Below are 14,248 nucleotides of genomic sequence, written 5' to 3'. Positions count from 1 at the left end.
CTGACACTAATCTGTTCTGTTGTCATCTCCCTTTATTATCAACGTCTGCATTGTTTTTTCAGCAGCTCTGAAGAACACAAATAAGAAGCTCCTAATTGAAAAAGCTAAGTAATCAAAAAGCCAATTAATCATCGAGATGAGCTCTGACACCCGGTGATGCAACACACAGAAATACCACACAGGCACAGCTGAAGGGGTTTTAAAGTGTGCTCATTTGATGTGAGGATGATCTGAGAATGCAATTAGCATTCTCTGTCACAGGTGACAGACTCACACTGCACATTCCTCCAGCCTGACATTGCTCCTCCGAGCTCGGCTCCGCTCCCTCCACACCTCCCGTTCTCATCTTCCCCCTGCTCTGACTCTGCACCTTCAGGACGAGTTTAGCAACAAATAATCAGCCTCCCACCATGCTCTGTGATTTCCAGGCCTTCCTGTTTTATTAAACCTCTATTTACCATCCCAATTTTCAAAAATCCCAAGCCGGGAGCTCCCAGATGAACCTCGGCGACGGCTGCAGGCCAAGCCTTGGAGAAGGTGGAATTGCAGCATCCACGACCCCCCTGCTTCTCCAGGTTTCCACTCTGTGATCTCCACATCCCTGAACAAGTTCCAAGTCACATTTGGAGCACGGAGTTCACCTCCTTTCAGAGCTGCAACAACTGGTTTTTTCGTGCAGGAGAGAGATGCTCGTGTACCTTGATACCGAACCAGATGACAACTCAAAGCAGAGGTTTTTTAGCTCACAAATAAAAAGTCAGAATGTAAAGGCAAGGCTTGGCATCACAAAAGCTCCACTCTGAAGACAGAGCAAACATCATCCACGGTGTAAGACAGGAAATTCCGAACCACCTGCTGTGGTCCTGGGGAATTCCAAGCCCAAGGAGATGGGCAAGGGGTGGCAGAGCTCACCTATCTCACAGCATTTGGGGGATGACACCCCAGGAGAACTCAAATGAAGTTATTTAAAGGTCCTTATCCCCCCTTGCACACTACAATGACATATTTATGCAGTGGTTCCACATTGGAAGTCTTCACTTCTCAGGAGCAAGAGAAGGCACTGCACCAGCAACCTGCTCTAACATTAAAAATAACTAAGAATAAAACTTTATTTGCTGAATAGGACCTTCAGGAGGCAAAAGGAAAAGCTTCCAAAGATCCCTGGTTTATCACACACCCTTTGCCATGAATTACTCCAGGTTTACTTGCACCACACACTGAGAGCACAGGTACAACCACCCCAAAAGGCACCAGTTTGGCTGAGAACCTGCAGGTGCTTTTCCCCCCAAACCAGCCAGTTAATTCAGAATAAGGAAGGTATTCTGTGGGTTTTGTGGTGAAAGATCTTAATCTGTAGCTGTTTAAATAATGCACCGATTTAGAACCATTAAACTAATTTCTCCTCAGCCTTTCAAACTCTTTTTCATTGCCAAGAACACGGACTTCATTAATGTCATCTTGAAAAAGGCAGGACAAAGCACTGAGATGGTATCAGATATGTCCTCTATTTAAAATATTCATTAAGAGCAATTATACACACTGATAATTCATGCAACATGCTCCTCTCCCTAATCCATAAAAACAAGGGGGTCTCTCCCAGCCTGCTAAGCTGCATAAATGAATATGTATCTTGTTAATCATCCTCCAAACCAAAAATCCGAATTAATCAACAACAGATAAGCTCAAGAAGAAGGCAGAGGGGTATAGGGGGGGAAATGTGTTCGGGTTACAACAACCTGGGAGCTGGCAAACGCTGACAGCAGCAATTATTTGAAATTAAGATCCTATAAAATAACACCCTATAAAGAACCAGAGTGTGAACAGCAACATGTTAAAGCACGTCCCACAGCCTGCCAGGGTGTTCTGTGCACTTGAGTTCCAAGTTTACTGGGAGAAAAAGGGTTTTTTAAACATGCTATAAATTTGGAATTAACATTAAACTCGCCACGTCCTGACGGCTTTTGGGGGGATTACGAACTCCATCCAAGGGAAGCAGAAATTCCCTCTGTCCTTCCACACTTCCCAAGGAATTTTAAGGCTGGTTGGTGAACATTTATTCGCTTCCACTGGCCCTTCACCAGTGTTGGCAGAAAATAACCTCGTGATTTCGTTTCTCTGGAGGTAATTCCTGTGACCGATGAACTCCCACGGCAAAGAAAACAATGTTCTCCCCATCAAACCTCCCATCTTGTCAATATTGAGCCAGAGACAGAAGCAGTTCAGACCCAAAAAAACAGCTCCTCTGGCCACTGTTTTAATCTTTCTCTCCTTAAAAAGAACTGGCCAGAAAACTCCTCATAAAATGGCAAATAAAAGCCTTTACCCTCTCCTCGAGTCGAGCCAGCTGCTCTTTGTAGTAGGCATCGTGTTTCTTCAGCTCCCTGTCCTTCTCTTCCAGCTGCCTGGCCTACAAGAAAAAAAAAAAAGGCAGCAGAAAGTTAAAACTGGATCAAAGATATTGGCTATTGTGCTTTTTTTTTTTCCCCCTTCCCTCCTCAACAGTTGTGCCAGAGTTTGGCCAAATGGATTTGGGAACGTCACAGAAACGGAACCGAACGGACCAGGTCAGGATGGATTTTTAATTTTTTTTTATTGGAATGCACCCTGTGAACTTTGGGAAACTTAATTCTAAGCACGGGAATGTTTGGAAAGAACCAAATCCTTCCAATATCTGCCTAAAAGTACATCGAAATGCTGTTTGGTTGTTTTTTTTTTAATTAATAATTACTCCTCTGGAAACTCCTCAGTCGGTTAAATACCCACAAAGTAAGTTGGAATCCTTTACCACTGGATCACTCCCCTGTCCAGGAACTTTAAATAATGCAGAATAATTCTGAACATTTATATTTTTGACACCATCTAACTTGGGTGTTCATTCAAGGCACACTGCTTCCAGCAATTTGACACGTTTTTGGCTTTTCATCTGGAGAATTTCCCCACATCTTGTATTAAGGAGACTCATTAGGAATTATAAAAACTCATTAAAACCCCCACATAGAGAAAAACATGCAAAGCTCTGAGTTCTCCAGTGAAAATACCAGAGAAGTGGGTTTGAACAAGCTCTGAAGCATTTAACAACTAAATTATCAACTCAAACACATTCCAGGTCCACAATTAATGATAAAATCCAATTAAAACTTTGGATTTTCGGTTGTTTCTTCCTTAACTACTCACCTTTACTTCTATATCCTGAAGCATGTAAAAAAATGGAAAATTTAAAATTAAATTCATTATATATCTCGTGGTGAACAGAAAGAGCACAAGAAGACCCCGAAACATGCACGTCATCATCTGTCATCCAGAAAAATGCTCCTACCTGGAAATTGTTGGGTTTTTTTAATGCCAATTCACCAAAAATAGTCCAAAAAGCACAGCCAAGTTCTATTTTTTATTATTTAATTATTTAATATAAGTATAAATATTATTTAATTTAATTTTTCTTGGATGAACCAAACCTTGCCCGAACCAAAGCTGCCACCCCACGTTCATGTTCCAGCCCTGACCCGCCACCAATTAATCAGCCTTGGCTCGCTAATTACAGCTTTTGCAAAGTTGATTGCACTAAATATTCCACAGCCAAACTCCCATGTTTTGGATCACTCCTTTTGCTTCTCCTTACAGATAATCCCTGATCTCCTCCCAGACCTGGGAGTTATGGAACAGCTGGAAATTCGTCACAGGTCGTGTGTCCTAAAACCATCCTCTCCCAAATATGGAGTCATGGAATGGTTTGGGTCGGAAGGCACCTTAAAGATCATCAAATTCCACCCCCTGCCATGGGTTGGGACACCTCCCACTAGCCCAGGTTGCTCCAACCTGGCCTTGGACGCTTCCAGGGATCCAGGGGCAGCCACAGCTTCTCTGGGCACCCTGTGCCAGAATATCTAATATTCCATATCTAACATTCCATATCTAACATTCCATATCTAACACCCCATATCTGATAAACTACTGCAAGGCACTGGTACATATTTTCTGTCCAACCACCACGTGATCCCTGAAATCTCTGTGATCTCCACGACCTTCCTTTGGTGTAAACGGAGAGAACATAAAATTCATGTTTCCCAGTGCTGAGTTTTCAGTTCTCACCATTCCACAGTGTTTTAGACAAGCCTATTGATGACCCAAAATGCAGCAGCATTTCTGGGAAGGCAATAAGGTGCAACAAAACCCAGGCAAGAGCATCAGGAATTAATTCCCTCATCCCAATTCTTGAGGGATCACAAGGACAAAAGTGTTGAGGGTGTAAAAGCAACAGGTCAAGGGCTCAGAGATGACGGAAGAGACAAACCCCATCCTCACTCTCCAGGATAAATTCCTCCCATCTGTGTCTTGCTCGCTGATCAAACACCATGAAAAAAGATAAATGGTTTTAATTAATTAATGCTATCTGAGCACTAAATTTATATATATTTATATATTATGAGCAGGGTAATATATTTTATATATATATATATATATATATATATATATATATATAATGTTTATTCCATGGGTATCCATCCCAATGTAAGATTTTGCCCTGGAAAGTTTGATTTGCCCCAGAAGGTTTGTTGGTTTTTCAGGTTGTTTTTTGGGTTTGGTCCCCTGCCCCTCAGGACAACCAGTGATCAAACCAGCTGGATTTTACTGCACTAAATATAAAGGGGCCAAGAAAAAAATTACCAGTCATGTCACTTATTGCTCTGATCTATCAGTGATAAAAAAATATTAGATTATAAGAATACTAAATAATCTATTTATACAAAGGTTTGGGTCCCTGTCTTGTGAAAGTAACTGGAAGATTTGGTAGGCAGGTAAGAAACTCAGAAAACAGGAGTTTCTTCCACCCCTGACACTTGTACAGTAACTCAGACACAGCAAAGTTCAAATAAATAAGTAATAAATAAAATTATTCATTTATACAGGAGACTATAAATATGCCAATAGGAGAGAATTCAGTGCCAAAAAGAAAAACCTGGAAAGCAATATTATATTTATGGGGCCACAGCTACAAGATCCTGGTGAATATCAATGAGCTGTGAGAAAATAATTAAGAGTAGCTGGATATTCAATTAGCTCAACGCTGCTGTTCAGGTGTAAAGGAGATACTGGAACTGGTTTGTTGCTTCTTCACAAAGAAATTCTCATTAAAAAAAGCCTTTATTTGGGTGTTTTCTAGGAGACACAGCCCATCTTCCCAAAACCACCCAAATTTAATACCCCAAAAATACACCACTAACATCAAATATTAGTTCGATTCTGAAATTCTTCTGAATTTCTTCTTCACAGTCACAAGGAAGTTGGATCTGGATTTAAAGGCCAACCTGGGTTTCGTTTTCCAAAGTAGGAGCTGGATTTGGCCCCGCTTTGCTATGAGGTGCCATCGCTGGAAAAAATGGATCTCTCCAATAAAATTCCTGGGAATGGCCTTGTTCCCGGCTGCAGGGACACCCGGTGATGAAGCCAAACCCTCCTCACACTGGATACAACAAATGCACATTTATTTGGTCCCTTGTAAGGTAAAACAGAGCAAACAAGCATAAAAAATGTGTGTTTAATAATTAATCGTAAAATGTAAATAAAGGGAATCTGGTTATCAGGATGCAACGAGATTCCAGGTGTGTGCAGCCACAAATTGATATTATTTAAGGAAAAAAAAAAACAAACTAAAAAAAAAAGCCACTATGAGGCAGTTTAATATAAGTTTGCAGGCAGGATTCAAACTCAGCAGTCCCAGGTTTTCAGCTGCCCCTCGGTGCCAACTCCGACCTCCAAATCCATTATTATCCACACCAGGTTTACAGTGGAAAAGCCCTGAGATGGGTCCAGTTTGCATTTTCCTGGGAAAAGAACGATCTGCTTCCAAGTAAGAGTCTGGTTTTACACTAAATTTATAAATTACCATCAGTTATCTCCAAGTCCTCTGACGGATGGTCATCTCCTCCACCAAGAACATCAGGGGATGGGGTAAGTGGACACCAAGGGCTCCCAAGGCACATCCAAGGCTTCCAGTGAGCCCTGGAATTGGGTGTGGGGGCTGGAAGAGCCCCTGTCACAAAGGGTTTATGAGATGAAGGGGATTTGCCAAATGAAATGTGGAGCCAGCAATGAGGGCTCTGCTGGGATATTCCCATGGAATATCTGCAGGCCTCGGGCCCCTGGACTTTGAAGGAAGGATCAATGGATTAAGGGGGGAAAGGAAGCGGCAGCAGCTCCAGAAGCACCACAATCCTGTGGGAGAACTGCTGGGAGGGTGGGATGGGTGAGATGTCCCAGCACCACGGGACAGCAGATCTCCAAACTCATCCTTCCCCGTCGTGCTGCTGGAGATTTTCCATCCCTTTTGCCACATGAGGTTTGCTGGATAAGTGTATCCATAGGTTGGAGCTGGATGTGAATCCCAGAACTCACTGACGCCGACGTCACTCGGGTCCAGCCTGTGAGTGTCCCGTTGTCAAAGTTATTCAGCCTTTCAGAGAAGGGTTTGGGTTGGAGGGGACCCTAAAAATCACCTGCTCCGACCCCCTGCAATGAGCAGCGACACCTTCAGCTGCATCAGGTTGCTCAGAACATTCTCCCTTTGAATGTTTCCAGGGATTTGATGTCCATTAAATTCATCTGCCCACAAACCCTGTTGCAGTGGACAACACTCACCCTGTGCACTCACATTTGAATGTTGATAAAATCAGATTAGAAAGGTTTGTTCCTCATCAGCAAACCTCCACTCTTCACCCACTCCCTGCAGTGTCCCAATAAATAATTCTCAATTTCCACACTTAACATATTTTAAATTGCCACATTTTTATCTTTTAAACTTCTATTTCGACATATAAATCCACGCATCATTCCAAACAGGCAACAGGGGTAATTTATGGATGTTCTTAGGAACATAGGCTGCTCCCTTCCCCCCCTCAAAGAATTCCTTTTTGAAGCCTTCAATATTCACAAAACCACTCCTAACCACACAGAATCATCTGGACACATCACTCGAAGACAAGGACGTTAATTTTCATCTCCACTTGTAAAAAGGTAGAGGTTCTTTCCGAATTAGAAACGGCAGCGACAATAACGCGGCGTAAAACGTGTTCTTTGACAACTGTAATTAAAACAAGCTTCTGTAATTACCACTAAATGTGCTACAGTACATTTTCTCCAAATAATGAAGTCCTAAAAGACTGAGCAGCGCAGATAAAAAAAGATCACATTGAGAGGAGGCTAATGGAGAAAATGAAACAATTGAATTTATGGACGTTAAGGATCTGGTCTTGAACGGAACATGTGACGCGAAGCCTCATTTACTAAATCTCGTTATGGAGCAAAGGAGGAAAAAAAACCCAAATGTAAATTGTGCCAAACAAAGGAGTTACGGATTCCAGTTTCCAACGTGAGCCACAGGAATATCAACCCAAATCCATGGGAACGTCGCCCTCCATCAAGACAGAAGCTCATCGATGTCGTTGCTCCAACGAGAAGAGTTTCTGTTAATATGCCAGAATAAAAAGCTGAATAAGAAAAATCCCAGAATCACTGAGGTTGGAAGAGATCTCCAGGGTCATCAAGTCCACCCTGTGCCCCATCCCCACCTTGTCCCCCAGCCCAGAGCACAGAGTGCCACATCCAGGCCTTCCTTGGGCACCTCCAGGGCTGGGGACTCCAAACCTCCCTGGGCAGCCCCTTCCAAAATGTGGGACAGCTGCAGGAGGAGGTGGGGGGTTTAGGAGAACAGGCACACACAGCTGAGGGACCCAAAGAGACCTCAGAGGTGACAGGGCCAACTAAGAGGCCACACCTGGTACCTCCAGGCCGTGTCCAGTTGGGATTTGAAAACCTCCCAGGAAGGACAAGGAACAAGCTCTGCTGTGCCTTCTCCATCAGGAAGGTCTCCCAGGCTCTGTGTAGGGCCAGGGCTCCAGGAGGAGAAGCAGGAAGAGCAGGAGGGAAGTTCTGAGTCACTCATCCCTTGAGAGGACTCCGGGTTCCTTCCAGCCTGATTTATTTTATGACCCTACCCCGAAACACGGGGCAGAAAAACCCCACAATTGCACCAAGCGACTCAAAATGAGCAATTAGGGATTCACAGACTGGTTTGGGTTGGAAGGGACCTTAAAGATCATCCTGTTCCAACCCCTACATGGGCAGGGACACCTTCCACTATCCCAGGTTGCTCCAAGCCCCCTTCAACCTGTCCATGTCCAACACAAGCTGCCGCTTCCCACCAAACTCTGCTCCTACCGGAACGAACCACATGGTCTGTTCAGCTCCAAAACAACAGACTCTGACGACTTTATTTGCTTGAAAATAAAAACTAAAACACGCTCACGACCATTCTATTCACCAGAAAAACTTCCTGTTTCCATCCAGCCACAATTCCAAGGGAAAAAGAGCCGCTGAACAAATCCGTACCCACGTCAACGGGAACGACGGAGAGGTTCGACTTGTTCCCGAAACTCTACCCATGCTTTTCATTCAACCAAGATCAAACACTTTCAGGACTATCTGTACTGCTGCCAGGTATTTGTAGCAATTCAAATATTGTCTGTAACCGTCTCTGACAGCTTCTGGTGTTTCACTCAGATGTCAAACACGTCGTTTCCCGCTAAACCGAGAGCGGCGCAGACTGCTCCGTGCGAGCCAAAGTGGATTTCTCTCCATAAAACCCGAGCAGGAGGATTATTATCCCGTAAAATTCAGGAAAGAACTGCCAATAAACAGATTCAGGGCTATGTTCTACTTCCATCCCTGCTGCTACGCCGCTGTTGCATTAAGCTGTAAATATTTTTGCCCTTTTTTTGCCGGGCTCGGAATTGATGTAACGATGATTTTACAGAAGTACTTTGAAATCGCTTGATTAAGTGACAGAAAGGTAAAGAAAAGTTATTCCTGAGCACTGTGAGCCAAGATTTGATGCATTTTAAAACAAAACACGATGTAAAAAAAAAAAAACTAACAAAGGAAAACGTAAGAACTTCCAGAAGTTCATCACTGAAATCCAAAGTGAAAAGAAACCTCCATCTCAGTTGTCTCATATCCAAATATGAGAGAATACAGAGAATGTACAGAGCAACTTTTGAAATCTAAGCTTTCCATCCAGGAGTTTCTCCATTTGAAGGGTGCAATAAAAGCAGCACCTTCATTTTTTTTTTAAGGTGTTCAAAAAGGCACTACTTAAAAAAAATACTTAAAAACTGCAGAGAATCTATTGTCCTGAAGGTATTTTATCTGTGTTTTTTGGGAGTTAGATCTTGCTAAAACTGAACTCTTCTACTTAGTGACAAACAAACCATCAGAACTCATTGATTCTGCCCCAAATTATGCAGCCATTCTGTTTATCATTACTGCCAAACAGATTTTTCTTCTTCCCATTCTATTAATGGAATATCAAAATATTCTATTTCCTATTTTCCCCACTGACAATGAAACAAATGTAAACAGCAGGTAATTTAAGACAGAAGTTATAACTCAAAAACAAGCTGGTCTTTTAAATGGGGTATATGACTTAACAGTGAAATATTCAGGGACTTAACCCCAGCATTTCCATGGGAACATCATTTGGGGCATTTTTGGGAATGTCACAGCTTTCCCAAAACCCACTTTTTCTCACCAAGATACCCAAAAAATTCACATGGTAAAGAAAATATTTCCAGCTAATTGGTGCGTCAGGTGTATCATACATATACATATATCATCATATACATGTATATCATGTAAATCAAGGGTAGATAACTTTTATCCTAATTAATAAGTAATTAATTTTAGCTCGGTTTCTTTCTTTCCAGCACTTGGAAAACCCAATGCAAGGAAATAACAGGACAGTTCATAGTTCTTTTCACTGCACCCCTAAAATATTTAACTAAGTGCAAAAATCCTAAGTGATAAGTTAATATCACATAGTTACTCTTTTAATTATTAAATACAAACTTCAGATCCACAAAAGCCTTGGGAAAGTGGGGGGGGGGGAACAGTAGGAAGCACATGGAGGAACACAGTGATTTAATGCTCTCTGTCTTTTATTTTAAATACCAAATCACAATGCTGGCCTTGCAGCATTTTCTTTAAAAGATTCAGCAATTTATTCCACAACAAACCCCCGAGAGAATTCCTACCTTGAGTAAAACAGCTCTGAAAGGGGCTGGGATTGATTTATTCATTGATTATTGGGGAGCATCTTCCTTTCATATAATCCTGTAACGCGTGTCATCGGATTTCTGGGTCCAACTTCCACTCAGCTGCACTTTTATTTCTCCTCTCATTTATTGCAGGAGCCTCCAGGGCAGAGCCTGAAGTCACTGCACAGCTGTGCAGTGTTTAACATCGTTAGACTTCAAGCTCTGCTGGTGTTTGCATGATTGGAACAGAGAGAAATAACATTCCGAGCACAGAAGATATTTTAAAGTCGACGGGAAAAGCAGATTTAAGACAAGACAGGGAGGAAAAGAAACACTTGGGTTTTGTAAAGGACATACTGGAACAATGAAAATCATTTAAATGGTTGGTTTTTTTTTAAGCCCTGCCCAGTTTGGATGGTATTTATCTGAGTGTGCCAGGAATTTGGGACTGGGCAACTAAACAAACCCTGGAAATTATGAATATAATTAACAAATTGGAGGCAGGAGTTACATTTAAGAGAGGGACATTCCACACTCTGCCATCCTTGTCATGTGCATTTGCTGACATGACATTTAGAGGGTTGAACATTTCAGGGCAGAGGCTGTTCCAAAAACATGGTTCAACATTTTACTGTAAGTTTTTTTGTCACAATTGGAAGGAATAAAACAGCTGTTTAAGAGAATATTCAAAAAAAAAAAATTCAACGGCATCTTACACTAATAATAAAAATATAATAATAGTGATAATGACATTGATGATGATGATGATAATAATAATATCAAATTAAATGCTCAAAGCCCATCCAGGGCAGGGACACCTTCCACTATCCCAGGATGATCCAAGCCCTGTCCAACGTGGCCTTGGACACTTCCAAGGTGGAATCCAATGAGGATGAATGGCAAAGGACACAACTTGGAAGCAAAATTCTGTCCCAGAATTTTAGCCTCTGAATTTTAGATTCTGAGTTTTTTATTCTAAAGCCTCTAAAGCCCCAGAGAAAAGACTTGATATTCCTGCAGGAAAACTCATCCCGGGTGTTACAAGAGGCAAATAAAAGCAGGAGATTTAGGAAGAGAAGGGCCAAGAGGAGAAGGCACCACGCTGAGACCACATTATTTGATATAAATAAAACCCCAGAGCTCTGGTCACTCTCTGTATATTTATATTCTGGTCACCACAGCAAAAAGCTTCAGAGAAGAAAGAAGCTGGAGATCCATAAAGCCCAAAGCCACGAGAAGTGCTCTGTGTACACGAGAGAGGGACACAAACTAATTAAATGTTCAGAGAAGGTGAGCCAGGCTCTCTTATTTACTCCTTCTCATAATACAAGACCGAGGAAATATTCAGTGAACAGTGAAATTGAAAAGCAACAAATTTGAAACCAATTAAATGCATAATTAACCTGCAGAACTCGCTGCCACAAGTTATCAGTGAAGCCAATCGCTCAGCAAAAACCCCAAAAGTTGAGATGTTTGCATCTGAAAACGTCACAATTCCACCCCTAAGGATTCCTTTGGGGGCTGTAAAGCTCCTCATTCTGATAACAATTAAATGTGTTGAAGTCTGTCATGGCTGGATTATAGTCCATAATATTATATTGTGGAGGTCATAAGAGGCAACTCCTTTTTGTCCCACCTCTGTGTCATAAAACACCTCTGAGGAACTGCTTTATTTCTTGTGGTGGATGAGAAAAACCCTCATTTGAGGCCGAAATTTCAGCCTCTTCCAGTCAGTTCCTGTGTTGTTTTACTTCCATAACCAGGAAAAAAAAAAAAAAAAAAAGCCTAAAATCAGCCTTGCCACCTTTTTTTTTTATCACTCAGGATGACAATTTGTATGGGATGACAAAGATCTTCACACCAAGAGTTTCAAGGGCTCTTTGTGCAGAACTGCCCCTCCTCTGGGGTGTGGTAACAGCTACACAGTGGAAGGAACTGCTGGGAAATGAAACTCAAAGTATCAAACAAAGCAAAATATCCAATCAGCAGGGAACAAAAAAAAAAAAATAGCTAATGAGGAAATTTAAATAGTGCTGAGGCAGGAACCCGAATGCTGAACTGGTGCAACGACTTGTGCAGCAGGAGAGGCTGCAGAGCGGCCCCGCTCAGCAAATTCCCACCATCAGCCTCATTGTTCCCAACCCTGAGAAATCCAGGCAGCAAAAAGCACAATTTCCAGCTTGAAGGAGAGAAAAAGTGCTGAGGAGCACTTTGAGAAGCACAGGGAATCCATGCCCTGGGTTTGCCAAAGGAAAGCACCACCGAAGGCTCCTCGAGCCTCTCCCTTCCCAGTTCCGCTTTCCCTCCTCTGTTCTTCACCTTCCCAAATAAACATAAACCCACTAAAACTGTCCCAGCTGGAACTCACGCTCTGCTCCAACATCTCAGCTGCTTGAAGAGATATCAAGGGTCAGGAGGAATCAGGGGACCCCCTGCAGAGCTGCCTCCAGCCCTGGAAACAACATTCCTGAAGGATGTGGAGCTGCTGGAGAGAGTCCAGAGGAGGCCCCGGAGCTGCTCCGAGGGTTGGAGCCCCTGTGCTCTGGAGCCAGGCTGGGAGAGCTGGGAATGTTCAACTGGAGAGGAGAAGGCTCCAGGGAGAGCTGAGAGCCCCTTGCAGGGCCTAAAGGGGCTCCAGGAGAGCTGGAGAGGGACTGGGGACAAGGGATGGAGGGACAGGACACAGGGAATGGCTTCCCAGTGCCAGAGGGCAGGGATGGATGGGATATTGGGAAGGAATTCCTGGCTGGGAGGGTGGGAGGCCCTGGCACAGTTTCCCAGAGAAGCTGTGGCTGCCCCTGGATCCCTGGAAGTGTCCAAGGCCAGGCTGGATGAGGCTTGGAGCAACCTGGAATAGTGGGAGGTGTCCCTGCCCATGGCAGGGGGGTGGAATGAGATGACCTTTAAGGTCCATCCAACCCAAACCATTCTGGGATTCCACAACTCCAATTGAACTGTAAATAGTAGGAAGGTACAATAACAACTAAGACAAACTCGAGCTACCTGGTATTTTAACTTCTAGAGATACAAATGTTCTCAGTAACCAGGACTATCCTGAGATTCCCTTTTTATTTGCCCACAGTTTTAAGGAAAAGACAATTGGAGCTTCAGAGCCAAGAGCTTCTGGCTCAAGGAAATCCATGGAACTCTTATTTCATCTCCAACAACATCTAAAACTGAGGAAGCACCATCCTGGGCTGCAGGAGGATGAGTTGTGCTCTCACTTCAACCTCCAAAAAATATTTATTTCCTTTAATTTTCCTTTTTAGGGGGGATGTCAGGAGTCTGTACTGTCTGTACAGTGCCCGGAGAATCCACAACCCACACAGCTTCTTAAGGAATACTCTTATTTTACCATGAACATTTCCACGTTGTGGGGGAGAGAGTCTGGAAGCGAAAGCAAACACTTAAAAGCCCTTTCCAGAAAAAAAGGTTTCACCCCAGTCAATATGATCCTTCAGGAAAATACAAGCTGCCAAGTACTTCCATAATAAGAGGGGGGGAAAAAAAACCCCAAACCACCTCTTCTGGGAGTTGCTAAAACATGTCCATTTTACACCAGCTTTTTTGTGCTGCCCAACATTCCGAGTGCTGGAAAGCAAAGCTCTCCCCTGGATTCCTGAAGTGGATTTTTACTGCAAGCCCTAAAATCTATTTGTCATGCACTACAGACTCCTCTACCCACCGTGAGAATTAAGGCTTCATTTTCTACACGTGGGGAGAAACAGCGACTGTTTGCCTAAGTAATGTCACTGGTATTTGGGGGAAATTGGGAACAGCGAAGAATTGTTCAAATCAGGTTAATTCAGGAGCAATCCAAGAGTTACAGCTTTGCTCTGTCCTTAAATCTGCAGAACGAAACATGACTGATCATAAATAGGGGAAAGGATCCAATAAAATGTTTATTCAGCCCTGCTAATGCAGAGTACACGACACCCCGCTGAGCTTTCAGGTTATTAAACAAGATGTGGCTCTGCAAGGAAGCAGGGGGAAAAAAAACCTGGAGTAGGGATTGAAGGAATTCCTGGCTGGGAGGATGGGAAGGCCCTGGTACAGGTTGCCCAGAGAAGCTGTGGTTGCCCCTGGATCCCTGGAAGTGTCCCAGGCCAAGTTGGAGCAACCTGTGCTAAGGGAAGGATTGGATGAAGTTTAAGGTCCCT

The 14,248-nt window shown here is 43.1% G+C and overlaps 1 protein-coding gene across 5 annotated transcripts in view; it reads right to left on the bottom strand.

The window, feature by feature from the left end:
* CHCHD3 (coiled-coil-helix-coiled-coil-helix domain containing 3) overlaps positions 1-14,248 on the bottom strand; it is a 139,919-nt gene that overhangs the window by 56,768 nt on the left and 68,903 nt on the right. For 3 of the 5 annotated variants that reach the window (XM_039389215.1, XM_039389216.1, XM_039389217.1), the window contains exons 5-6: positions 3,175-3,189; positions 2,324-2,407 (exon numbers count right to left, since the gene is read on the bottom strand). In XM_039389215.1, the coding sequence (XP_039245149.1) occupies positions 2,324-2,407; positions 3,175-3,189 (99 nt within the window). The remainder of the gene's footprint in view (positions 1-2,323; positions 2,408-3,174; positions 3,190-14,248) is intronic. The other 2 variants (XM_039389218.1, XM_039389219.1) reach the window with 1 other exon arrangement.

This window comes from Pipra filicauda, unplaced genomic scaffold (genome assembly GCF_003945595.2).
Source record: "Pipra filicauda isolate LSUMZ 115617 unplaced genomic scaffold, ASM394559v2 scaffold717_size297095_pilon, whole genome shotgun sequence".
Taxonomy (NCBI): domain Eukaryota; kingdom Metazoa; phylum Chordata; class Aves; order Passeriformes; family Pipridae; genus Pipra; species Pipra filicauda.
This window is presented reverse-complemented; position numbering and strand designations above follow the sequence as displayed.